The 27069-nt window shown below is 38.4% G+C and overlaps 1 protein-coding gene across 4 annotated transcripts in view; it reads left to right on the top strand.

Moving 5' to 3' along the window:
- tyn (trynity) overlaps positions 1-27069 on the top strand; it is a 196376-nt gene that overhangs the window by 106112 nt on the left and 63195 nt on the right. For 2 of the 4 annotated variants that reach the window (XM_087412159.1, XM_087412161.1), the window contains one exon: positions 14541-14589. Coding sequence is in view for 2 of the 4 variants with exons in the window: in XM_087412157.1 (XP_087268283.1) it covers positions 14515-14589 (75 nt within the window). In the remaining 2 variants the exon portion in view is untranslated. Of the gene's footprint in view, positions 1-13895; positions 14590-27069 lie in introns of those variants that run through there. The other 2 variants (XM_087412157.1, XM_087412158.1) reach the window with 2 other exon arrangements.

Here is a 27069-nt window from a genome sequence, read left to right as displayed (position 1 = left end):
TTTTTGTGATTTTTCTTGTTTTTTTCAAACGTTTTGTATCATTAAGTTTTTGACCGATTCGACGAATTTTGTCGAGCATACGTTTAACTATCCTTTGCCAATGTTGAAATTTACATTTTATTTTGTCTGAGGAATAATAAGGGCCTCTGAAATCCGAACTGATTATGAGTCGATCGATTATGTAGTTAATGCCTAGTTTAGGGTTAAATATGAATATCAGAAAATTTATTAAATTGCTCTCATTACACACTAACGGTGACACTTTGACTGCGCAAAAGCAAGGGACTGTTGAAGATATTATAATATTAATATCATAATATCCCCTCTGTCGGATGAGGGCTACGTAATCGGTGGAGTAAATTTTTTGTGCATCCATCAGACGAGCTTCCAATCGCTCGATATCGGCTAATTTTGCGCCGAAGGCGGGTGTATGTATGTCGCATTACGATGATCGAAGGCGATTACGAAGGGTGCATTGCTGCCGTTATCCGCAAGATTCGACCCTTTTATCCGCCTCTTGTTACATGAGCGAATTACCCTGCACGGTAAAGGGGTATCTTAATGGCGCACGTGTGGATGACCTTAATGGCCATGGCACGTCCCAAGCGATTTGAGACGGTTCGTATTCTCGTCGCTCCTGATTACCAATAAAACCCTTCGGAATAGGGCCACATTTTAGAGCCGAATTATACAGTTTCAACGGAGAATCTAAAATAATGAATATTACCTTCCTAAACGTCGACCAAAGCGGACGGCTTACTAATTCGCAACTTACTGGAAATCCTTTTCTGCTGCATAATTTCATGCTACCGTATATACGCATTGAGAAGATGTTAATAATAATGTGCATGGTGCTATGTAATATCATTATTCGGTTTTACTCGCATCAGTTTTTCTCACTTTCGTCAGATATCAAACATATATCTACCTCACTTTAAGTTTCAAAAGTATACACTATAATACAATTACAGAAAACAGACGTCTTGTCGTTGAGCGGAACGCACATGAGCGAGGTTAATCGTTGTGTCTGAAAACGATCGCAATAGAAACGGATTTATGACGTAAGTAAGCGTTCATTAACATTACATTACTTTCGTCTCGGTGTAACTCCGATCCGCGACCAGACCATGGGGTTCGAACTTCGTCGGCGATTAGTTAAGGACTCGTGCGCGTACAATCGCACTTCCGCAGATACGTGCTGGGCTGGTACACGTTTTCTATACGCACGTACACGCTTGTGAATACCCTGATATACCCGCGTACTCGAGGACACGCGTGAACGAAGAGAATCGTCGCTGAGAAGGGCTGCGAGTCCTTATTGGTTAGACCGAGTTTATGTCCGCTGTTGAATTAAATTATTGCGCTCTCACGCGACCTTACGAAGGATACAAAGGGAGATTACGGTGAAGCACAGGACCCGTGGAAAGTTATGCGCACACCTAGAACCCCTAGAACGAGTAAGCGGCTAATGGACAGGTGCATAATTTCATGGAGGTTCTTTATTTCCGTTGCGCACACGGTGGTCTGGTACGCGGATTCGACTTCCTCTCCGCCGGGAAAAGGGAGAGAGAAATAGAGAAATGGAGAAAGAGAAAAAGATAGATCTTTGATTTCAAATTAAATTACCGCCAGCCTTGCGGCGATTTGCAAACACATTCGATAGATGTTTCTGGCTTGCGTGTACGTGCCGCACTAGCACGTATGACGCGGGAATATTCGCGACGATGGTAATTTCAACGTTGCGAGCCGACGTCGAATGAATTAGAGAGAACGGCGACTGAAAATCCTTACACATCTACTCGCCTCACGAGATTCTACGAGTACTCTTCACCCCTCGGCTTTTCTGCCCCGAGGTGTTAATTACGGGCGTGACCACCCGCCGATTAATGCAAGTCTCGTTGTATACGAGTGTGTTAATTTTTTCATCGCCGCTTTGCTTTACAATATGGGAAGATGGCATTTTCTCAAAGCGCCTATTATACACGTTCGTAGATTATTAGCGAGCAGGCAGAGCATTATTAGCCAGCTATCTGCTCGAGCATCTATGCCGCACGAACATCTTCAGCGGGACCTGTCAATTACACAGATTTATGATTTCTCCTCCTCCCACTCATTTCATCTCCCTCACTCTTATTGTAGCCCTTTCCGACCTCCTGCGCATTCTCTCGCTGAACGCACAACGTTCATTAATACGCCAGCGAGGATTTCACATATATCCGCCTGAAATAGCAAATAATTTTTGATCGATGATCAGCTTTAATTGCGACCGACTTAATTACAGATAAATACCTTCGCGTCAATTTATCTCGACGCTTTGCGTTTTGTGCGCCTATCAATCCCCACATCCTGATTAACCTTCGGAGATTTCACGATACAGCACCGTTTCGTAGCATGAACTTTGCCCGTATCAATGTTTTTTTTTTCCTTTCAATGGATGCACAATGGTACTGTTAGACTTTCAGCTTGCGCTATAACAATATTCATTCACCTAATGCTCCCTGTTCACGAGTCAATCCTCTCTTCCCCTTCATATTCGTGAGATACAATCGTGGCTCTTTCCTTCATCACGAGATTGATGCAAAACTTTTTCTTAGCTGTAAGTCTGAAAGGGTTAATTATGGATGTCACGAAGAATTGTGAAGTTAATCAATTAATTAATGCTTTAATGGACATTGTTGCGCATTTATCGTACGATCGACGTACGCGTTTAACAAACGAGCGTTACCTGTCGACGATGATAATTAGCGCTTCCCTCTTTCCTCGACCTCTAGTCGGATACAGCTATCACAGATAAGGAGCTACGCGAGGTGTAAGGGCACTTTTTCATGTATCTTGCGAGTGGACGTAATCGAAGGCAGATGAATACAGACGCTGTCGATGCGATCGCAAATTAAATCGCGATTCGCGCACACTTCCCAGATCGCGGGTCAACGATCATCTTGCTGGATTAACCTGTATGGAGGACCCCTGTATAGATCGCGCGTCGTACCCACGGTCGTAACTGTACTCGGGTTGGCAGCGATATGGTGATTTGCATAAGTGCGTTTGCGTAAGAATGGCGTGCACGATGCGTACACCGGTAATTGCAGTAATTAACGGAATTGCCGAATTGCAGCGATTCAACGCGTCTAATGAAGTACGTGCCACTGTGCATGTTCTGACATGGGAAATTAATAATCGTCGTGCAAACGATATTAATAGTCCTTTTGAGGAGATATTTTTTATTTGCGACGCGAACGGTTTTAATCACATACATTTGTAAACGATAAGCGATCGAATGAACTATAGATAGTTAATTTTTTCAAAAATTGAGGGGGAGAGAGAGAGAGAGAGAGAGAGAAAGAGACCACACGGAGGACTTTACACGGGTTTTTATTTTAGAATTAATTTATTTTTGCTCTCATTCATTTGATCATAAATCACTTTGAGCTTAACAAGTTTTGCGTTGAAACGTCTTATATTAAAACGTAGTCACTAGTTAATGGTTTGAACTTGTAGCTGGTTGATTATCGCATGTTTCTTGGTATTGAAATTGGTATTCGAAATGCAATAAAATAGCTGACAACCCGATGGTTCGAGAGGTGCGAAAATAACGATGAATAAAAATGATGAAACGGTTACATGCGTTCTCGTGATAAGCCTCTCTCGAAGATGAATCATGTAAATCTCCGTTTTGTATTAGTTTACATATACAAACTAACGAGCCACTTTTTTTGGTGGTAATAGCTCATTAATTATTGAATCGGCCGACAATATTGCACCGCGACGCTTCGTGTTCCAGTACATCAGTTTAATGAAGGGTCGTACATCGAATGAAAAAGAAGAAAAAAGGTGAACGAGTAGCACGGGTGTTGTAGATTTTTATCAGCTGATGACAAATCGATAATACTCACGCCATCTTGCATTTAGACCGGTTCTGTGGGTCCGAGCAGACCTTCGTATAGTCCGGTTGTTTTTAATTAATTCCATGCCTCGATCAATCCGATGCAAACTTCATAAAAAATATCAAGCAGTAAAGTGAGACAGAAAGAGAGAGAGAGAGAGAGAGAGAGAGAGAGAGAGAGAGAGAGAGAGAGAGATGAAAAGTTTATCTCTGATCCTCGGGTGCATCGCAAGGAAATCTCTGTTAGTTTTCATTTCAATAAATATCCCGAGGAAAAGAGAAGGAAAGTCTACGATTGAATCTACAAGATTCCTGTATGTTGAGGAATTCGATAATTATTCGTATTTTAATAATCGTGAACCGGTCGGCGATTTTATCAAATTAATATTACTGAAATCATGAAACATCGTTAAGTAATCGTTTATGCGCGTAAACTGTGTATGCGTTGGATTTTATTCGCGTAATTCTATGATCGGTATTAATACGGGAATAAGTTACTAACTGAGAGTTTTCCATAAGCCGCGCGTTCCACGAGCTAAGTTTAAGGATCGTCCATTCGGCATCGCGAATCTGTCGTTGTCCTAGTATGCAGAGTTGCTCATCGCGATAGCCGGTTAGGAGTAGGTGACCTTAAAGGATGTCGATCTTGCAGTTGGAATAACTGTATCGACGTTCTTGAAGGCACCTAAAGGTGAGGCTGCGTTCGTTAACAGGTGTTAGACGCCTCCATGTCGCCAGTTATCTTTCCTGCTGCACATCCAAGCACAAGTCTTTCTTTAAGAGAAAGAGAGACATGCACGGATGACATGGCATTTTCTTTCCCCTCTAATTAACCATTGCCCAGCTGGTTTTCATTGGATTGCTTCGCGATCAATTGGATGTCGCGAATTGTTTATCGTGCCTTTTAGCGATGTTTAATCGCTTAAGATAGCGCTACTATCTTATTGTTGAATATCCTAATTGCAGATAATCCTGTCGGAGCCAAGACAAGCTTATCTTAACTGAACAACATTTTTTTCGGATACGTTATTAACTTTAATTGAGTGAACGGAACACGCGATTTTTCTTGTCTATTGAATTCCAGGCTTTTCCGCCGTATTTTGATTTGTAGTACTTTTTGCGTGACTTTAATTCCTCTTTCTTGATCTTATAGCAGCGGTCTGTCTGTAACGAAGACGATACGCGTTGGATCGCCTGATGTAAAAATGCATTCCTCTCTGTTTGCGAGCTTTATGGCGCTTATAGTTATAATTCCGAGCGGAACCTTGTACGACGAGTATGTACCTGCGCCGAGTTTTGTGGCCGGTCTTTACGCGGCTCTCCGCATTATAGCGAGCACAAGAAGTCGGGAGACCGTCGTGAAAAAGGAGGAACGTCGGGGATGCGCTGGGGGATGATGTACCAACCGAAGGGGGCCGTAATCGCGAGCATACGCGCCAGCCGGCCTCTTGCCGCTCTTTTACGACGCGATTTAATACCACGCTCCGCCGGTGCACGTCGATTCTGATTAATCGCGATACGTCAAAACGCCGTCAGCTGTTCGAGGACGTAAAAGCACCGCGCGTCTCGTATTTTACGTTTCCCGATGTGCGTATAAACGTTTGCTCAACGCGAATGTTTTACAAGAACCAAAGTGAAGCTCTGACACAATAAACTACGATAGCGTTCTAACGTGAACCTGAATTTGCATTCAGTGATATTTTAATTTGGATTAACAAAGAACAAAGGGCTCTGTTATACCGATCACAATTATATAATATTTGCGTTGCAGCTTGATATATAGCTACCCTCGGAATAGCAATTCTCTTCTACGCATTCGTGAAACCGTCTATCCTCCTCCTTTGCTGCCTTTACGGTATTAAAGTTGTTGCGCACCGCGGCGTATTTTACATAACGAAGAGTGCTCGGCGTAGTTTTGTTATAAACTCGATATACTATTACCATCCACACGCTGCCATGAGGCAGGCGTGTTGCAAAGATAAACGGCTTAATATATTTTTTCCGCTGTCGGCCCTGAACTTGGCATGGCCGTGTATTCCCATAGGCGATGCACATCCAGACTAGCATCCGCGTTTACCTGACATTTACATACGTAGATAAACACGTATGTAGCGCATGAGGTAGCCACGAAACAGATCGGAGCCGTTCCAACTAGAGCCGAGTATATTCCTCGTCTACGTACCTTCGAAGGTCTTCGCGAACGTAACGAGCCCTTCTCGTCGATGTAACCGTAGATGCATGTAAGAGAAATACCTGGAATGCATCTCACGACGCAGTTCGAATATACATACGGTTGCAACCCAGACGGGAGCAACAACCTTTTTATCATAACTAGTATATCCTAGCGAATATAGTCGTGAGATATCAATTCTTCGTTCGTAATTAATACTGTTGTAGTTAGATATAATATATATTCTAGCTAATAGAAATTTAATTCTTCTTTAAATAGAGCACGTTTGAAGATAGAATGGGATTTATCGTAAAAAAAAAATAGATCGATAACGAAATTCTTGGAAGCATTCGCCGCAACTTATAGCCAGGTACATCGTAGTGCAATTAGCGTTATCTCATCTTGATAATGTGCGAATGCAAATCACGGGCGATTTAATCAGGTGTACTACCTCGACGCGCCACGGCATGTGGTTTTCTTTCGCACAAGTCGTCTGTAAAGAAGTTGATATTGGAACTTCAGGTCGCAATCGTGTCGAAGGTGCGATCGTGTGCGTGCCGTTGCGGCCGCGTAGCCACATGTAGATCGACTTTCCAATCACGCCAAAGATACGCGTGCACGCGGAATGATGCGTGAGCGCGTAGAACTTGCGTGGTGTCGCGCGTACTGAATACGCACTACACCGCTTATCTTTTCGCGTAGCGGGTGGCTGAATCCGCGGAATGTTTCTCACGAAGACGCTATCGTTTCATCGGAACGCGCGCTGAGTGCCCTGTGCCGTTAATGCCTCTTGCAGTCTCAATAATACGATTAATATAAATCTAAAGGCCATTCTACATTGATCGTATCGTAGCGTCGAAGTGTCGTAAGTATCACGCGACTTTAAAATTGAAGTATCGAATAGTTCCCGTGTGGAAATTCTTTCTAGGCTGTAATCGGGGCCGAGTTAACTTTCCTTTATTATTTGAGGAGTTAGGATGCCCAAGTTAGGAGGCCCATCTTGACCCAATTTTGAATTGTCACGCTTTTTTTATCTAGGTTCCACATTGGTCTTCAAACTTGGCTCAGGTCAGGCGTGACAATCCAAAATTGAGCCAAGAGTATAAAAATTTTAACCTGGGCATATTTTATATAACTGTAAATAGGATTGATACATCCATGAGGAAATTTATCCAGGCACTTCATATTTAATATTGTAAGAAATAAGCGAGAAAAATATCAGAGCGTTCCGGAATTCAAACCAAAACCTGATCTTCTGCATATTGATAGACTTCCGTCCTGTTACTGAGCTACACAGCCTTGACACTGATAGCTTTTCGAATTGTGTCGATTTCTTCTAAATTTCTTACAATATTGGCCTTATATGGGCATTACTGAGGTATCCAAAATAAAGATTTATCAAACTCAAGCCCATTTAAGGCATAATTATAGGATATCCTATAAATTAAATTTATCAGAGAAAATTTGAGATCAAATTGAGCCTTATACTGCAACTGGGCAGGCCTAAGTATAACTACCTTGGGGAAAAAGTAAGTTTGACAAACCTTTACTTTGGATGCCTCAGTAATGCCCATATAGGGCCAGTATGAAAGTATGGAATTTCCGGATAAATTTCCACACAGGCTGAAGCAACAAGCTTGTGACTTGCGACGTCTACGATACGACCAATGTAGAATGGCCTCAACGCGTTTCTTGATGCACCATTTGTGCGAGTATATTGCATACGTGGCGTAAGAGCAGACACGTGAAGAACATACATGGTCTTGAAGTGGAAAGTTCAAAGTGCCGGCCGTAAATTCTCGTAGTATCAAGTAATTAACGTCGTCGTAAGTTCGGAAAATTTAATTTACACCCTCTTGTCTGTTGTAAAGTCAACATTTACGAATGTAGAACCATCTCTGAAATTACGCGATGGTTTAGCTAAATATAAGCTTGGGCCCAGAGTATTTTTTTTCCATAAAATTCAAGCATAAAACATCTATTATATTTGTACATATTTTTACGTACGGTATATGCACGGTATGGCCGCCTTAATTCATGCACCGTTTATTGTGTGTACTGCGGAATTTGCATACGCGAGCACACGCGTATCTATATATTGCCCGTGTCCGCCAATAATAAAGCCACGGCCTACAGAGTTTTATAATCGCAACATTCGACGTCGTACCACCTGTTTCATTTCATAGGCATAAATAATGACGCTAAAATGCACTGCACGCGAAATGTACTGCTCGTAAAGATCCTTATGGTTTCCATGAAAATGCAATGTATACATTTAAAATTACTAAATCTTTTCCACAGGTGACCTGACACGCAACCATGTGTATTTCGCATACGTGAATGCGCGCGCATAATGAAATTCTTTTTCAAATTCACACGGTTCGTATGCCATGCAGAGCCTACGGTCGGAGAGTTGAACGTCTGAAAGTCTTCACGTTTAGCTGTCTTCATTGATAGTCGCAGCGCGACATTTCCATTGCGGCAAAGCACATTGGGGAAACGTTAAGACGCGCGTGAAACAGTCGCGGTTCTCTCAAACTTGACCCGCTAATGAATAATAAAAAACGATTGCTAACGTCGTTACCGCTGAGTGCGGAACGGTAAAGACTTAAAGTGAATGGCTGAAACTTAAGCGATGTGCACGCCGGTCTAAATGACTAAGCAGCCAGTGCGTACGACGCTTTGAAGAATCGCCGTACATTCCAGTCTGCGCCACTTTTTTGCTGACTTTAATGGCTCCACTTAGACTACTGAAAAGTATAGATGTTTCCGGCAGTTTAGTTAGAACGTGACTACACGTTCTATTATCTCAGCGCCGGCGGTGCTTTTGGAAGATCAGCGATTTCTAAACGACCTAATCAAATTGAAAATGGTCGCGCGAACGTAGATTGCAAATGTGAATTGTTTCGTGACATGTATTAGTTACGAGACTAAAAACGTTCTAGTATATACGATACAATATGATATTTAACGTAGAATAAATAAAACATTCGAAATTTAAGAAGATATGTATATTGTAATTTATAAATTACAATAAAAACAATAGCGATAATTTTCTAAAATTATTATCTCAAAAAGAATGTTGAAAACATTTGTCATATTAGAAAGAATGTTGATGTGTACAGAAAAATATGGTCGAAAAACTCCGTAGATTTTATAAGACGTTCTCGATTAACTGTATCTAGTGTTTGCGGAATAGAAGCAATATCTTATCTCGTAAATTTTGCGCACCACGTATTTTCCGACAGTTTAGTAATCACCGAGATGAGTAGAAGTGATCATTAAATCGGAATGGCGGCGATACGCGTAAAAACAGAAAAAGTATTGACGGTACGTGACTGTGAAATATCGTTATCTCTTAATTGAGTAGAAAATTGCAATGCACCTGTAAATTCAATTTATAGCTCGTTCTCGCTCCGTCATTCATTACTTTGAAAATGGGAATGCCACTTTTTGAGTGGTGTTACGTACAGGATATCTTTATCAGATTCACTAGTGGAAAGTTGCGCGCGATAAACGATTTGATATCTGCAGAAAGCAAATTTTACAATGGAAGGTTTGATTGAAGTAACTTGGACTTGACGATTATATTTATATATAATGATACTGAACCTTTTGGAAGTAATAACTTTTTTTAATATGTTGACTGCTAATGAAATTCAATAAATTCTACGAATAATAATTATTTATACATGTAAGAGTTGCTGTATTGTACATGTAAGAATTGCTGTAAATTTGGATCGAATTTGTTAAATATTGCGATACAAATTGAAATCGAGTACTGACTTCGTACAACATTGATGAACTGGAAAGGAGAACGATCGCGAAATCGACATTAAAAATAAAATAGAAATTAAAAGACTTGTCAGATTTAACATAACACGCTCTGTAAATTTTCAAAGAAACTAAGTTTAAGTCGATTCGCAGTTTTGTACTCAGGAAGATACATTACAGCTGTTATACATACAGGTATTTGACAGCAATGAGATGCAACTGATTGCAGTCTTGCATCTTCTGCTTTGCTATAGTTTATTTTAATTGTTCGGCATCATAGCACGATGTGTATTTCTGTTCATGCGTTTCTATGAATTATAATCATCTTGGATTTATTAATATGTTATATATGTTATCGTTAATAGATTCACGGACATGAAATTACACGATCTCATCGTAACCAACAAGACAGAATTTTTTTTTGGGCTTCAGATTTCCGAGGACGTCACTTTACGTCTACTGATCAGAGAGAGTATTAATACGTTGCTATGCCAGTCACTGACCAACACTTGAACTTTAAGTAGCCCTGTGCCGTTCATCAGTTGACCGTCGTTAACCGGTATTACCAAAGTAAAAAAACGCATATAACTTGTAAAAAATAATATTTGTAATTTTAAAAAATATAATTAATATTGAATTAATAGTGTAAAGTACTTAAATTCAATTATATGATGTTTTATCGAGGACTTAATCTGAAAATTTCACTCCATCGTTGTTGGAAAAACGAGCGAATTAGGTCCGACATTCAACGCATTAATAATAATAAATAAAGTGTATCTTACGAATTTTTAACATTGATGAATAATATTTTATTGAACAATTCTGCGCGACAAATTATATTTTTGTTTCTATTTATAATATCTTGTACTTTCAATGCATAAAATACGCTTGATTTTCTTATGCCTAATTTATGCCGCTCGTATTAGCCATTCACTTCACAATTCAAATATTTTACATTCTTCGAGAAGTCGCTGTCAAGGATGCTATAATTAATAGTGAATAAACCTTTATAATCGTGATACGGTATTCCTTCGGCTTGTCATGTCAATCGTTAACAGTTAGTTCTTCGACATATTCCTCCCTCTCTTCGTGAACATATCAAACATCTGTATAACACTTTGTACCCACGCACGATACATACCACGTTATGTAGGTTTAAGTATGAGCGCTCATTAGTATGAAACTACTGCCATGTTCGCGCCGCAGAAGATAAAGCAATGTTGAAGTGCGGCGACAAAGAAGTGGAATGTTAGCTATGTGTCGCAGGGTAAAAATTAGAATACTCGCTCATGGGAAAGAGTCGAGCGATGTGAATTTCGCGCACGAACCACTGAGAATTTCTGAGAATAGAACTTAAAGTGCAAAAACACGACGTGCAACAGGTTCTACATGTCAATTACGTTTAGATTTCAAAATGGAATTTTAATTTAGCAAACAATACATTTATATTATTACATTGATTTATAGGATTTTATGATTGAAAAGAATTGAGTATAATTACAACAAACGTGGTTTATAAATCAAAACGTACAAAAAGAAGAACATAAAAATTTTTTATTAATGTAATGATTTATTAAATATCACAAACAATATCTTGTGGTTTTATGCTCTTCTTTTTGTATGTTTAGAATTAGAGTAATTTTAGATATATTTTATTTCTAGAAAGAGAACATTGAACACACACGGTAGTGTCTTCATTACTTGCCCTGCAATCTTGTGTAAAAAAAATCATGTTAAGGAAAAAAAATTAAAATTATTTTTTAATAATATAAAATAATTAATTTATCATTCTAAAAAATTATATTAAAAAATAAAAATATTTCATTTTATCATTCTTCTTCTTATATCTTTAGACCCGGAAGTTTTCGGATATACATAGTAATAATTGCTTGTTAAAATTATTCAATTACAATTGCGAGATTGAATATAAATTACCGAGTTTATCGCGCGTTACGACTCCGAACCAAGCTACAAATTTTCATTATTACCTGTACAACAGGAAAGTCGTTATTATACCGCGAAGGTGGGCGGTTTTTGTCTCTGCGTAATTTAACGCTTATTATCTAACTACTGTATACTTAAAAAGCGTCTTCTCGCACCATTACCGTAATGACGGCGAATTTTAACCTTTGCTCTCAACGAAATTGGTGAAGCCGATGTTCCTTGAAACTAAAATAATATCCGAACTCGAGCTAACGTGACCCGTAATGGACCCGTAGCCGCGGGATGTCAGGGCTCTGCGAGATATTTTTGACGTTTCCGCATAGCTCGCTTAACTTCGACAGGTTAATGCTTCTTATTCATCCTGTGCATATTCTCTCACAGTGTTACATTACATTCACTTATTTATGTATTTCGTGTCACGCAAAATAAAAATGATTTATTTTTTGAAAACTCCTAAATATATGTCGAGACAAGAAAACAGTACTTAGCGTCAAATTTTATTCGTCGTATCGATCATTTTTGCTATGAAAATTTTCCTGTTTAAATCATAATTTCTTTGTCATTCATATTGAAAAGTGAGCATTTACATCAAGTACGTACATTTGCGTTATATTTATTTAAATAACATATATTTATGTTGGAAGAATTCCCCGCAGGGAAAGCTCCGAGAGAATTCGAATTGTGCGCGGTCGTTGTGTCCATCAGAATAAATCCATCGAGAAAAAAGGAGCCGAGAGTATCGTGTAAAGAGAACCACGGAACCGTTGCGGCACGCAGATACCGAGGCTGTCCGGAATGTTTTACGAGATTTGCGGAATCTCGAGATCGCCTGGAAAAGAACGCATTGCGTTTCGAACTACATCGAACGAGATAACTGTATACGCCTCCGAAACTCGGATAAATATGGGTCAGTACGGTTGCCGGCTGAGGCACGTGATTTTGCGGTACATTTTCCGGGTCTCACACCTACGTCCGTCACGTCGTTCAACTTTTGTTGTCGTTATTCATGCCTAGGACCGGTTAACTTAACCGTACTTTGAATGCTCCTCCTACCTCTCCTTTATTATAACGACGGTTCGTATAAGTGGATAGGAAAAGTTTAATTAACCCTGATTAGCATTGGTAGATGTTGCGATAGTAACTGGCAGTATCGCAGCTGTTACATTGATGTTTTTTTAACACACATGGCACATTACATTCTGTTATCATTGTAAATCTTGTGACCAACTTATTTATTCGTCTTTCATAATGTTAGCTGTAGACTTGAACATTGCTTGATTATACTTTGGGAAGTTATTTTAACCATTTTATGCTCTTCGAAATATTTAAATAAACATACAATATTTTTTTTAGAAGATAATTTTTGTTTTATTGAGATTCTTGATTTATAAAAAATTTAAAGGCATACAATTTCAATTCTCTAGAGGTAGAAAATTTGCTACAAGTAGCAATAGTGAAGTTTTATAAATTATACAGTTCCATAAGTTACTACATCTTACTCATTAAAAAAGTATCAGATTGTGAATGCTATGTTAAATATGCATCAAAATTAATTAAAAATGTAAAGAAATGAATATAAGCTGTGAATTTATTATAATACGTTAAATATTTCGAAAAGAAAAAAATTAATTGGTTGTAATCTTTGTATTTATTTTTTTACGGCGCACTGGTCGGTCTATAAGGTCATCACGTTACACATTCACGCGACGAAACCCGAGCTAGAAGGTACAAACAATTTATGAATATGGCTATCACGATTCTCACTATTGCTTAATTATTATAATTAACATTCTGCACACACATAACCGGGTTATCACAATTTGTTGGATATTTTGCGCAACTTGGAAGCAAGAACCGAAACGATAACACGATCGAGAGTTATAAATTACTGCTCCACATTGTGAGTCAATAATTATATATTTAACTTGGATGCTTGGATTCTAATATATCTCTTAATAACAATATCGTAATGATAAAATTCGCGCTTTGAATTTTCCGCCAACTGAAACATAATTTATCTATTGTTACTGATTTTGAGTAACATAAAGCTTCAATACGAGTATATCTAGGTTTTAATAAATTGCTGTCAATCTAATAAATAAATTTTAGATGGATGTGTCGTGTCGTGTCACATTTTGGAATGTTGTATTAATAAATGGACTAATAAGGTTTTTTTTTTCTTTTTTTTCCCAGAAAGACTTATATATTTCTTATATTAATAATTAACCCTCCTCCCCCTCCCCGCATGCAATTTTAATTATCTTTTTTAAAACTTTAATTAACTTAAACTTTAATTTTGAGAGTATTGTGTAAAATGTTGTGGTTTTAATAATTAGTATATAACTACGATCTTTCTTGCGTGATCGTTACCATGGATAATTGCATCTTGATAATTGCATTTTCCTGTAAATGGACAGTTGCAAGTGGTTCACACTGCTGAAAAGTGGAAATGGTCTTCATCTTAGAAATTAAATTTGCTCTTCATTTTTTAGATCTTTTTTCTTTGTGTTCAATACTAATTAACTTATCACTCGGAGGTCAATTCTAGATTTTTGTTCTCGTTAAATTAATTATATTTTGAAGCGTTGAGAGAAAATTCTAGTAACTTGTATTTAACGAACAGAAATAGTATAGTTGTTTTGAAAATTGTATGCTTATTTTCGAGAAAATTTTAGTCATTTAAACTTTACATTCAATAATTATTTTTTTAGAATATTGATTGTTTTTTCTGCCCTGTTTTAATATGGATTCTACGTTTATATGTTACAGTATCAACATAATCGACGTTGCAGATAACTCCGCTGTTGTGCATCGGTCGGTGAGTGAAAAGAAATTTTTTTTATTGAAATGAAGATCTCTGATAACATATAACGGAGAAATATCATATGTGTATCAGATGTATATTTAGATACGTATATACGTATTAAATTATGACATTAAATTATCGACTTTAAAATAATTTATGTCATGCACCGTAATTTATATGCGTATGTATTAAGATAATAACTATAATAAAATTCCGCTAGTCAAGTAACTAGTTGAGATACATATTTAAATATATTATATACATATATATATATATATATGTATATATATATACATATATGTGTGTGTGAATAGACAAGGATTTTATTTGTCTCGGTTTATATAAAGCTACCGAGCGAATGCTATTTAAGTGAGATTACATATTTTAACAAAGTTTTCGCAAAGTTTATCATTGCATTAATATTTTATTTCATCTCTTATTATCATACTCGTATTATGATACATTATCTGTATGATTAATACAATTTTATATTACGTCCACAGCTATCTCAGTACGAATATTAACGCAAGATCCGCTAAATTTCGCATTTATAGAAGCTTTATTCTCTAAAGATATCGCAATTATAACTCGTTGTCGATGAAACTGCCATTTGCATCAAAGCGACTCATAATTAACGTTATGTGATAACGTTATGGGGTGGATGGACACCGCGTGCTGTTAAAGATCGTCGCCACGCTAACGCGCGCTCAGCGTGGAGTAATCGTCGCCATAATTCGAGCCGGTCCGCAAACATTACGGCATTTTCAGTGCGCGCCAGAGTGTCTCGTAAAATAAAACTGCGAGTTGCCGTGAGTTTACGATCTGCAGCACTTTAACGGGGTGCAATCTCCGGGATAAGGTGTCGCAATTCGACGGTGAGCAATTATTTTGGAATCGTTAGACATTTTTCGTAGCCTTTACATTCTTCGTCGCGGGTAAAATACCGTCGGGATCATCAAGATGACAATTACCTCCGAATATGAATCTCGTGTAACTTTATCATCCGTGTTGAGACGTCTTCTGCGTATAATTTTAAATGACAGATTTTATTGAGATTTTCTGAAAATCCGTTAAATAACGTAAGTGATAAATTAAAATCTTAAAATGAGAAAATTAAAATATATGGATACGAGAATTAATGTAAATCTTATCTTTATAAGATATCAGTTTAAGATAACAAATTGCAGTTTGCGTATAACGTATGAAAATTTCAAAGAGCCTTTCCTTGACTAAATAGAGGTCCGCTATTGAAGGAGTTAAAAGATCACTGTTATTTTCGTATAACTGATCGTCTTTATGATCGCTCGCGCATATAAGAGTCACGTTGCAAAACGCCGTCGGTGTAATAAGGTATGTGGATATATGACCTGAGACTCCATATGTTTTGTGGCGCCTTATGAAGTGCGACGAAATATCTAAGTGAACGACTATACGATGCTCGCGTACGTTAAATGTCATAATTAGTTTCAAGTAGGCAGGGAAGACAAGGTACGACAAGGAAGAAACATGCCTGCGTATATTACGTCAACGCGGCAATGGCTAACGGTAATAATCTGGAAGGTTGCAATGGCGACCATGGACTTCAAGTCAAGTTCAAGATCTCAAGGTTTCGCTCGCGAACAAACGGGATAGTTTATAATTGCGAGTCTTAAGCGTAAGCAGTGATCAAAATAAATTGACCAGTGCCAAAACGGCACATATTATATAATCCCATTCGCCACAAAATCTGTAAATATATTATTTCTTTAAAAAAATGTCAATTTTGTGCCATCTGTAAATTGATATTAAAATATTATAGTGTAAATATTATTAGTATTTAATACTAAAGTAAGATACATATGTGATATTCTAGGGATCAACGACCGGGCGGGAAACTGTCGCGCGTTTTGCAATGGTGACATAAGCGTATTTGTATGCGAGTTGAGTAGCAGTTCATGCTGTGAATGCTGCTAAACACTGTTATGTAGTGTGAATCATGTACATCCACTCTTACATCCGCTCACGATAAAATATTCAGATATTCAGGCCACCCACATTCTAAGTAAGGCGCTAACTGTGTGCTTAATGACATTTTTGACATGCTTATTGTCATCATGAAATTTAAAAAAAAAAGTGCTTTTTATTTCCAGAATGTATTGTGTGCAACAAACTAGATAGCATAGAAAATTTAGACAGAATTTTCAAATTGCTTACACCCTTTCCTATGTAGTTATATATTATATAATACAAAATAACATAAAATATTGCGGTTTGTATTTTTCTATATTTATGCTAGATTCGCGAAGTTAAGACGCCATATTTCCAATTATGATTTTTTAGTATAAAAAATGTGGAATTTTTTTTTATTTTGATAAGAACCGTAGAACTATAAAAAGTGCTACTGGAACTGTCTTTTTTTTTATTAGTAGAACGGCGTGCTAACATCACAATCTAAATTTAGATGGATTTGTGAAGCTAGTACGACATTCCATTTATATAAAAAAAAATAATGACAATTTCAGCAGCGCTCTTTCTTTTCATACTTTTATAGTTCCTTATAAAAAAGGAGAGGTTCCGCATCTTTTAATCTTAAAATCAAAATTGAAAAGGTGGAACTGTGTTTAAAAATGATAATAGAGCCTAAAATTTTGCTAAAACTAACAAGAAATGTCGCAGGAATTGCGATAAATCATATTTGAAAATGAAAGGGTTAAAATAAGAATCTCGATAAGAATCATATTCTCATGCAACGATGCATTTGTTATCAGAAAAATTAGACGCGACCGGCCGCAATTTCCGGTTGAGAACTTTATATCTAACGTATCGATAACGTTGCCCGATTATCGGCTATTCCGTGATAGGATAATCTAAGTAAATCACAGAGGCCTGGGGAGTATTTCATCATTTCCTTTCCCGTTTGCGCGAAGGATGGTAGCCAGGGACGCGAAACAAAAAGTCGCGCACTATCGGTTTCGAGGTATCGAGAGAAAAGACGACGCGGCCATTCGCTGGTGCAACGTCCTAGCTAACCATGGTGTTTGAGGTGCACGCTGATAATGACAGGGCTTGCCGGTACGATAACTGGAAGAAGGAAGGAATTATAGGCTATGGGTATCTCGTAAATATAAACCGTGTAGCTAAAGCTACACTTTAATGTCGTCGCTTCTTCCTGAGAACTTTGTGATTTTCGTTTACGCGCGTATTTGTTGAGAAGCAATTTGGCCCACGAGACTCGATGATTGTTTTCCGGAAGATGATACGCGATAGATTTGTGTTTGTCTTTCTTTTATTCCATTGCGAATCGATTGGCAAGCTTCCTTTGAATATTACCTTGAATAAATTATCGCCTTTAAAATATATTATTATTTTAATTCTCCATCTGCAATCTTATTTTCACTTTCTTTGTTAGCAATCTGAGTCTTTTTTTGTCCGTAGCCCAAGTTTTTTTTACTGTTCTAAATTTTCAAAAAATATGGAAAAATTCAAAATTATTTCTCTATTACATTACCAAATAGTTTTTTAACTTAAACGTTAAAACTTTCAGCAGAACATCATAGAAAGATACATCTTCTTTTACTTGTTTATTTGACTATGATTTATTTATCGCGAATAAAAATTTAAGTATATATCGTATAATTAATATACATAATATATTTATTGCTTCAATAATACTGAAAAAGATTTCAAGGCGTAAAAATTCTATAAGAGATCATCGTCACGTTGACTTTAATAGCGAAAGAATTAAAAGCGATAGCCCAGCTCACTTCTTACAAACCTGCAATGCATTATGTATGTAATGTAGCGTAACCTGTAAGGCGATTTTTCAACACGCGAAGGATGTAATTTTACGGTTGACTATCATCGCCTTTTGTAGCGGAAGGATTAAAAGCGATATTCGCGTACGATATTATAACACACTTGACCTTCCCTTACATCAATTCTGAATTAAATTTCTTCCTGCATGAAATCCAGCCACGTTTATACGCATGGTTATCTTTGCATGGTTTTATAAAGCAATCGAAGTTGCAAGAATATTTTTATTTCTTCAAATACAGATATTCAAGCTCAATTAAAATAGAAAAAGTCATTAAGCAATCATTTTTTAATTCGGTCGTGTCAATCTAAGAAGAGACGCTAATGAAATTTAGCAACATTTCATCAGTCGCATATAATGCCATTGACAAATCTATTTCATTTTTTGCGGGATCATTTCAACTATTTCCACGCAACCGTTATATCATTATCGTTATCTCGAAAAGAATCCTAACAATCACTCGTCCCACAGAGATGACTGATCCGTACAGGATCATTTGATGCGAATCCACGCTGATTACATCACAGATATACTCACATATACATTTACACACATAAAATAATACACGTGCATTATTACGATTGATAATGTAGTTAATTTAGAGAGGGTCTATTTTTAAAATCGTACAGCTTTTTCTTGGAATAAGATTTCTTATAATTTATTATTACATTGTATTTCTTGCCTATAACAATATTTCAATCCTATAGTGGTCTTTCCTGTGAAGGTTAAGGAAAAGTAGAGGCAAAAGGTAACTTGGACTAAAAAGAAAAGGAATAAGAATAGGTTGAAGCTTAGACGTATGTTTGTTAAAAAAAAACTTTATTAGCTTGAAAACAGCTACGGGCTTAAAAAAAGACAATCATCCATGACTACGCCATGGGTGAGATTCCTACTCCGGGTATACGATTTATCAAGATTCCAACACGTTTGCAAGCGGCGGAATTACCTTTCAGCGAGTCACTTAAGGAGCCGTTGTCGGTCCGCGCAATCGTGGGCGGGTGATTTATATCGCAGGTATGTATACGAATAAAATAAATTCACTGTCAGCATACCGCGGGTAATGTGATTTTCGACATGAGTAAGTTTCAAACCTGAGTAAATTCCATCCGGCGTCGCCGCGAAGTCGAACTAAGAACGAGTGACTTACCGCCGGTTTCACCGCATAAATTCGTAATGTCCCTGCTTTCGCTCGCTCCAAAGTTCGTGTCGTAATTACGAGAAACTCCTGAACTCTTCTCGTCGTTACAATTCCCGTTTCCCCCCGTGTTCACAATAGAAAACTTGACGTGTTGATTAATGGGTTATTAATCATTAAATTTGCTGCTACCATTTGCGGCCTGCACATACTGTAACACATTCACGCTTTCCAATTGAAAAGATTATAGTACAACGGCAAGATCGCACATCGTAACGATTGAAATCATTAGAACCACAATCACGCGCGTTCGTCTTACCGTGGTGGTTAATTCGACGGCACGCCGCGCTGTGCGATAAATCCTACAAATCGTTACAACGGTAACGGCCCGGTAAAAAATCAACGTCGTGATGATCGCTCGTACCCAAAAGCAAGTACCGAGTACTTAACTAGCGAGGAAATCTAACGTTAATTCCTCATGATCGAGCCGTACTTAATCGCATTTGAACTTTCTTGGGTCCTTGACCATCCTCAACGGTACATTACAAGGTCACACGGTGTGAATTTATCCGAGCGTAACAGCTGGTTAACCAGACAGCAAGCATGTACGTATGTTTCCGTAAACCGTGTGATTTGTAACACTTGGAGATATATATATGCGTATCCTTATCAGACAAGCGTGTCGCGCGCATTTGCGAAAAACCTTAAAATAAATACACGCGTGAAGCATATCGCATTTCTCGATCTTTTGTACGAGTATAAAGATAGATATGCGCGTGTGGATAAATTAATGATTTCGACTGTATTCCCACGGGTCTCTTCACGATGGTATCGTCGGTCCCTTAGAAATGAAATCTGTGAATACCGAAGAAGCCGCGCGCGCGCCGCCGCAGCTTACAGAAGTCCCAGATGCTGCTTGAGGAGCACGCGAGAGAGCGGCAGTGGATCCGTACACTATCCCCGCCGTACCAGATGACTCTATAACACGCGAAGGCAATGTACCATTTAATAGCGCATACACGATCCTCGACTTATTCCTCTCGCGTGCCACTCGCGCCTTCTTGCGCCGCCGGCTGGCCGGCGCCGCTGATTGCTCTATCGGGCGATATCGATTTCGCCGCGGTAGCTTTTTGCACCGCACCGGGAAATATGCGATCCGTCTGCAAATGAGTTTCATTGCTCGAAGGGCAAACCAGTCCGGTTGATTGTTCGAGTCTTTCCGATTTAAACCGATTCGTCTCGAGGGATATGTGAGGATTACAATTTAATTGCTCGCCCTAACTTAACGTTCGTCCCTCGTGATTACCTTCCTATCATTTTTCTTTTTTCTTTTTTTTTTTCACTTTCTTCGAGTTCTTAGAGACGTGAGAGCTGAGTTTGCCGGAAAACGTCGATCGACGTACGCGACCTAATATGCCGTATAGTGAGATACAGGGAAGTTGGTTCATTAAGGGAGCAATTACGCTTGCTTTTTTACCGGGTCGGTTGCATAATTTATGGACGTTACGCAAACACGCTTTTTCCTACGTTTCTCATCTATCGATCTTATTTTTATTACGTTCGACGAATAATGTAAAATTCCAGCCCCTCAGGAATACGCGCACGTCGTTCTTATCGAGGCGAATGCCGAGGTGCAGCAGCATATTTCTGTAACGCTATTTCTGTAACGTGCACGCGTAGCAGATGGCGCAGATCTCGCGGCGGTATGCAACGTGAGCATGTAAACAATTCGAGTTTACAATGTCACGTATCCGCGTTGAAGCCTTGAACGGTGCATTTCAGGACGGCGCTCTCTCGCGTGTTATCGTGAATTCTATTGACAATAAACGCCGCGCGGTTACACAATACGCGCCCACATAACTGTACATCAATAGCTGAGCGGACAATAGCGTTACGTAGGAGATATTCATAATCCGCGAATACCATTCGCGTTTCCCGCGGCCGAATGCCACGTCGCGAATAAATCACCTGGACTCGTCTTTCGCGTCGTTCACGTGAGAATTCGCCTCGATATTTTGACGAATTGTAATGATAATGGTAGCTTCTGATCATTCAAGTATCTCATCCCGCCTTCTTTACTGTGCGTCGTTAATAGGGGTCCTTAGCATTTTAATTAAAGTGTTCGACTAATTCTGGAAGATAATATTATTACAAATATTACAATCCTCACGTAAAGTTGAATTTAATTTTTATCATAATATGCAAGTAGTCGTATTATCGTTAAAATTATAATCAATTGTCCGGAGATGCGACAATGTGAGCATCGTCGTGTAAAACGACATATTGTAATTAAAGAACAATGGCAATGTATTGGTATTCGTTTAATGGTTCACGCGAGATACGATGATACGATGATACGACTTTGATGCGCATTACACTGCTAGTTTACACGCCTCAGGAATTAATTCGGGCGCAATAAAATGAACGACCGGCTCCTGCAAACCGTAACGAAACAATGACGGTGGTATCGCGTATCTCTGTGTGCAAATTTAATCGCGCAACGGTAAAGAATTTGCACAAGCAAAACATCTCCGGGGTTCCTCCTTTTCCTCTTTTCTTTCTCTCCCAAGATTGTTTTATTATCACATGTTTTAAGTTTTACAAACAGCTCCGTCGATTTACACATTCTTCATTTATTTAATTGCATTTATTTAATGTATATAGTATATGATTGGCCTATTTCAGATAAAACACAAAATTATAATAAGATGAAGACGATCAATAGAAGTTCATTTTAGGAAAAATTATAATATCATTCGGTACACTTTTGACGAAAATTTTATGACGAATTCTTGACACGATAATAATAATAATTTTTCCTAAAATAATTTCTACTGTCATATCGAGCTTATTATGAGTTTCTATCTGAAATAACGTTTTAATGACGAAATCTAGTGAATCGACTTTGTGAAAGCCAAACCTGTCCTCGATCCTCTTTTTCCTCGCGAACGTATTATCCCCCGTTTATGAACCTCGTACCTTATTTACATATTTTTATTTCTTCTTCTCTATCACGTTCCAATCGCTTCCGAAATGCTCGTAGTCGCACATGTACCTGCGTGTCTCAGAGTTAATACGCGTAACCAACGCATTTTTTCAGGTGCGTACAAGACGCGTCACGTCCCGTCGTGATGGTATTCACAATTGAATGAGGTATGAACGACACGCAACTGTGCGTGAATCTACACGCACTTAGGAGCGCATACACGCACACGCGGGTGTCCTGTTCATCCTGCGAGCGTCTCGCTCGTCCTCTTCCCGTTTCGCCCCCTCGGCGGTGTACATTCATCTACCTTAATAGCTGTTCGCGTACCGGAAGGTCGGCGGATAATGCCCCATAAATTGCCGGAGATTAATCCGACTTTACGACTGCCCTCTCGTCCGGCATCCGCGTCGATTTAAGCTCCCAGGACCAAATGCCAGGTGCAATCTAAGTACCTCGGCTCCCTTCCGGATGATCTGGAGATTATTCGATCATGAGCGGTGATCACAAACGTACAATGTCTCAGAAATTCCTCGGTTACTTCTACAGAAGATTTCGCTTTGACATGGGAGCGGATGAAATAACGAAAATAATGAACAGACGCGAGGAAGTAAAATTCGAAAATTACTGTATACTTGGGTCAATTTCGTTTTTTCCAATCGAAGATGGAGACACACGAAGAAGCGGTAGTTGAATTGTGTAACGGTCCGTAATAGTTGTAAGATCAAGCGAAAGAGAGAGGAGAGAATATGTCGCTTATATCGCTTCATAGACCTTTGATAATTTGGAGGAAGCATTCCTATGATTCTTAAAGGATTTTCCTGCGCTGTGCCATGAAGAAGCACAGAAAATTGTGCTAGCTGACGCGATAACGGTATACGACTCGTTTCTACGCGAATATGCCATTTGATTTGACATCAGAGACCCGGTGTATGCAAAGCCAATTTTATCTGTATTCATTGCGATGAACTATAATAAAGTCTTATTTGAATCGAGCATACAACGTGACTCCATTTTACGGCGATTTCATTTTCTTCCAGGTAACTGTATTTGATTTAACTATTTAGAAATGCATAGCCTTAACCATTAAACGAATAAAAATACGTACGCAGCGTGTTGAGTTATACATTGGCCAACAATTACTATAGATAGGCAGCGACGTGTCGTGTTCGTCGCTTTTTTCTTTATTAATGGGAGGATCTACTCAAGTCTAACTCGGCAGTTTTCCTGAGTGATGATGCTTGAATAATTCTAGAAGGATTCTAGCTGTGAAGAACCCATAGAAATTCCTGTCTAAATAGCCGGTCTACATCGGCGCAAAAAAATTCTTCGCGTAACAATTATCATCTTCACGAAAGCAATTATCCAAACCGTGACATGCATCGTGCATTGCAATGAGGACACGGTTGACAATTCTTGGCGCGTCCTTAAACACGATATGCATTTCAATCTAAATCAGAGAGAAATTGATTAAAGAAATTCTTTTATTCGTGTTACCGTTATCAAAATACGGCGGAATGTATTCGCTTTATTCTCATCGTTGAAAAGATTCACTGAATCTTCCATGCCGGTCGGTCTTCATATATCAAAGAGATGCTTCAATGCGATCCGTCACGTGCCGGTAGGATCTCTTCCTAGGTTCGTGCTTAGAAACAGCCAAACGTTTCGCGATGCGAGACTACACTACTGTACGTAGAATGCATAAACGCGAGGTGACAGCAATTATCGATCCGGCGGAAACGTCAGTCGCGAGGAAACTTCTGAAAGCGCGGCCGCCTCTTAAGAACAATTGACCTCTGCCCTCGAATTTTTTTACGTACCGCGATCAGACGAGACGCGTGGCGCGTCTCAAATGATAAGGGGATAATTACGGTTCGACTTCTAATTGAGATGCCAAAGTATAGGTACGATCTTTAACGAGCTATGTAAATTATATGAACGAAATTATAGTAATCGCTCTTGTCAGGGTAAATTATGATTAGTTTTAACAATCACTCTTTGCGCAAGTAAACATGATAAGAGTGCATTCTTAATCAGATAATATAAGGATTGCTTTGGAAGTTTAGAATATAGAATTAATCAAATATATTATAGATCCTTTTTAATTATTAGGATTATTAAAAAAGTACTTTTTCATAACCGTACTTATTTATTTTCTGATTTTCTAAAACAAATATTATAACGCAGATCTTATTTATCAATACATTTTCAGTCATTAATAGCACAGTATTCAGACATAATTATTGTCATATTCAGCAAAAGAATTTTTTAATTCGTTATATAAGTACAATGTTCCGTTCCTACGCTGTTCAAATATTTTATGGCTTACAATCGGTTAGCGTTCTAACGGTATCCTTTAGAATATTTTTAGGCTGATTCTTTTCGAGCGCTATTCTCTTAAATGATATCTCGTTATAACACCATTGTATATATCATTTCTTCTGAAGCTTTATGTTTGTTCCGGTAAAACTTCCGATTTTGATACAAAGAACACTAGCGATTTCCGAGAATCTGTAAGACACACATACTCATGAGATAATCAACGTGTACAAGGCACGTATAAAATTCTATTGTCATTGTTCAGCTTTAGAGGATAGTTGGTATCGTTAAGAAAACATATTCATGTTTTCACGCCTATCATGTGTTAATTTAGCACCCTAGTTAAGTTTTTCCTATTTACACCCATTTTCTTCATTATCTTATGTTAATGGGGGTTATATCAACAAGGAAGGAAGTTTCTGATTCCGACGGCATTTATCTACCATAATCCATAGAACGTTAGAATCATTTGCATAGCATCCTATTTGCAGGATCGTAGTTCGTTAACTGACATCTCGCGATCTAAAATACGAACGGGGCGTGCGACCAGAAAGCAATTATTTACATCGTTAAGATTGCGAAACAATCGAATAATTTGCTGGCAAAAAAAAACGAGGATGCGCCGCTTGCGCGGAAGCCTTCCGTGCGAAAGTTGCAAATTTCTTTTCATCTTTCCGACAATAAATCCGTTTCTGAGCTGTCGGATGTTATGAAATAAATGTATCGTTCTCATTAAACACGAATGCTTTCAAACTCGTGCATCAATTAAAGAATATTGAGAAAGGAGAACAATCAAATTTTTAAAAGCACAATTGAAAGAAAAAGTATGTGCTGTTTAAAGATTTTTTTATGCAGCAGCATATTTCGTGTATATTAATTAAAATTATGCCCTTTCCGGATTAGAATACTGTTTTAAAATTACGAACTTGATCAACTATGCGATTATATACCGAACGAAAACAGGAAGATAGGAAAGACGTGTTATCATAATGAATGAGATGCCATAATAGATGCGTTTTATCGCAGGGCGATTCTTTTGTTCCACATAATCGCTCGTAAATTGAACCTTGAACTTGAATTGACTGTTAAAGGCGATGAGTTAATTTTCCTTTCATGTGCGATGCAAATTACTACATCAGTCTATTAAAATCAGCTATCATAAAAATTTTCATCTATTCTTCTTTCCGGGTTCTTTCACTTATTATGAAAATATCTGACTTACCATTTTCTGATTATTATTCCATGCAATTTCAAGCGTGCAGAAATAAAATATTTCTCTTACGATATAAATGTTTTTATATAAGCGTTTTGTTAACCTCTTTCATTCCGTTCATAGTAACTATGTTACCATTTATCATATCGCGGATGCAATTACGAGCGAGCTCACGAGTTCATCTTGATTATGAGCGGGTAATGTTGTCCAGAAAATAATTGTGTTGGTTTTACGCTGAATGTTTGATTGTCGCCGGTGCGCGAGGACCCGCGACGCGAATCTGGTACCGTAATCGTCTTTTGTTACGGTGGGACGCGTGGCTTCGATAAGTGTGTGTACACATGTGTGTATTGCATTGTTTACGAGCGCGATTGTGTGCGCGCGCGCGCGCGCGGGGCCCCTCAATTAATAAAAAGTACTGTAAAAAAACGGGATCTCGATCGTAATTAAAGCGCGATACGGAAGCTACTGCTGCGCAAAGCGGCGAGGAGAACGCGAGAGGTGAATCGTGATCGTGGCGAGAGGGAAGGAGAGAAAGAAAAGAAATAAAGAATGAACCGGGAGGGAAGAGAAGAGGAAGGGAAGAAGAGTGGACGCTTCATGCCAATTTAACTCAGCCTGGATGCACGACGATGACGGGAGACGACGGGAGCGAGAATGAAGAGAGGAGGAAAAAAAAGAAAGGGAAAGAAGCGCGAGAGAATGGAGAGAGAAATGGTCGCGCGTTGCGAATGACGATTTATGAACCCTTGTAGTGACGTAACTCTTACTTACGTTGCATCAACACCTTCTATGGTAATGTGTTTACTATCGATTGATTATATTTATCGGTCCATATCGATGCGAAGCTATGAAGGAAAAATTTCTGGATGATTCTTCGCGTGATTACAGGAAATTGTAAGTGATTACAGGAAATTATAGGAATTTTGCATAGGTATATTTAGAATGTGTACGTGTATGTGTGTTGTGTGTGCCCAACGATGGAGGAGAATTTAATTATAATTGAATTCTTATTTATTATAGAGAGAGAGAGATCCAATTTACATCTT

Source organism: Acromyrmex echinatior, chromosome 12, assembly GCF_024713525.1.
Source record: "Acromyrmex echinatior isolate Ae372 chromosome 12, ASM2471352v2, whole genome shotgun sequence".
In the NCBI taxonomy this organism is placed as follows: domain Eukaryota; kingdom Metazoa; phylum Arthropoda; class Insecta; order Hymenoptera; family Formicidae; genus Acromyrmex; species Acromyrmex echinatior.
Note: the sequence above shows the minus strand (reverse complement) of the source record. Positions and strands in the feature narration are given on the sequence as shown.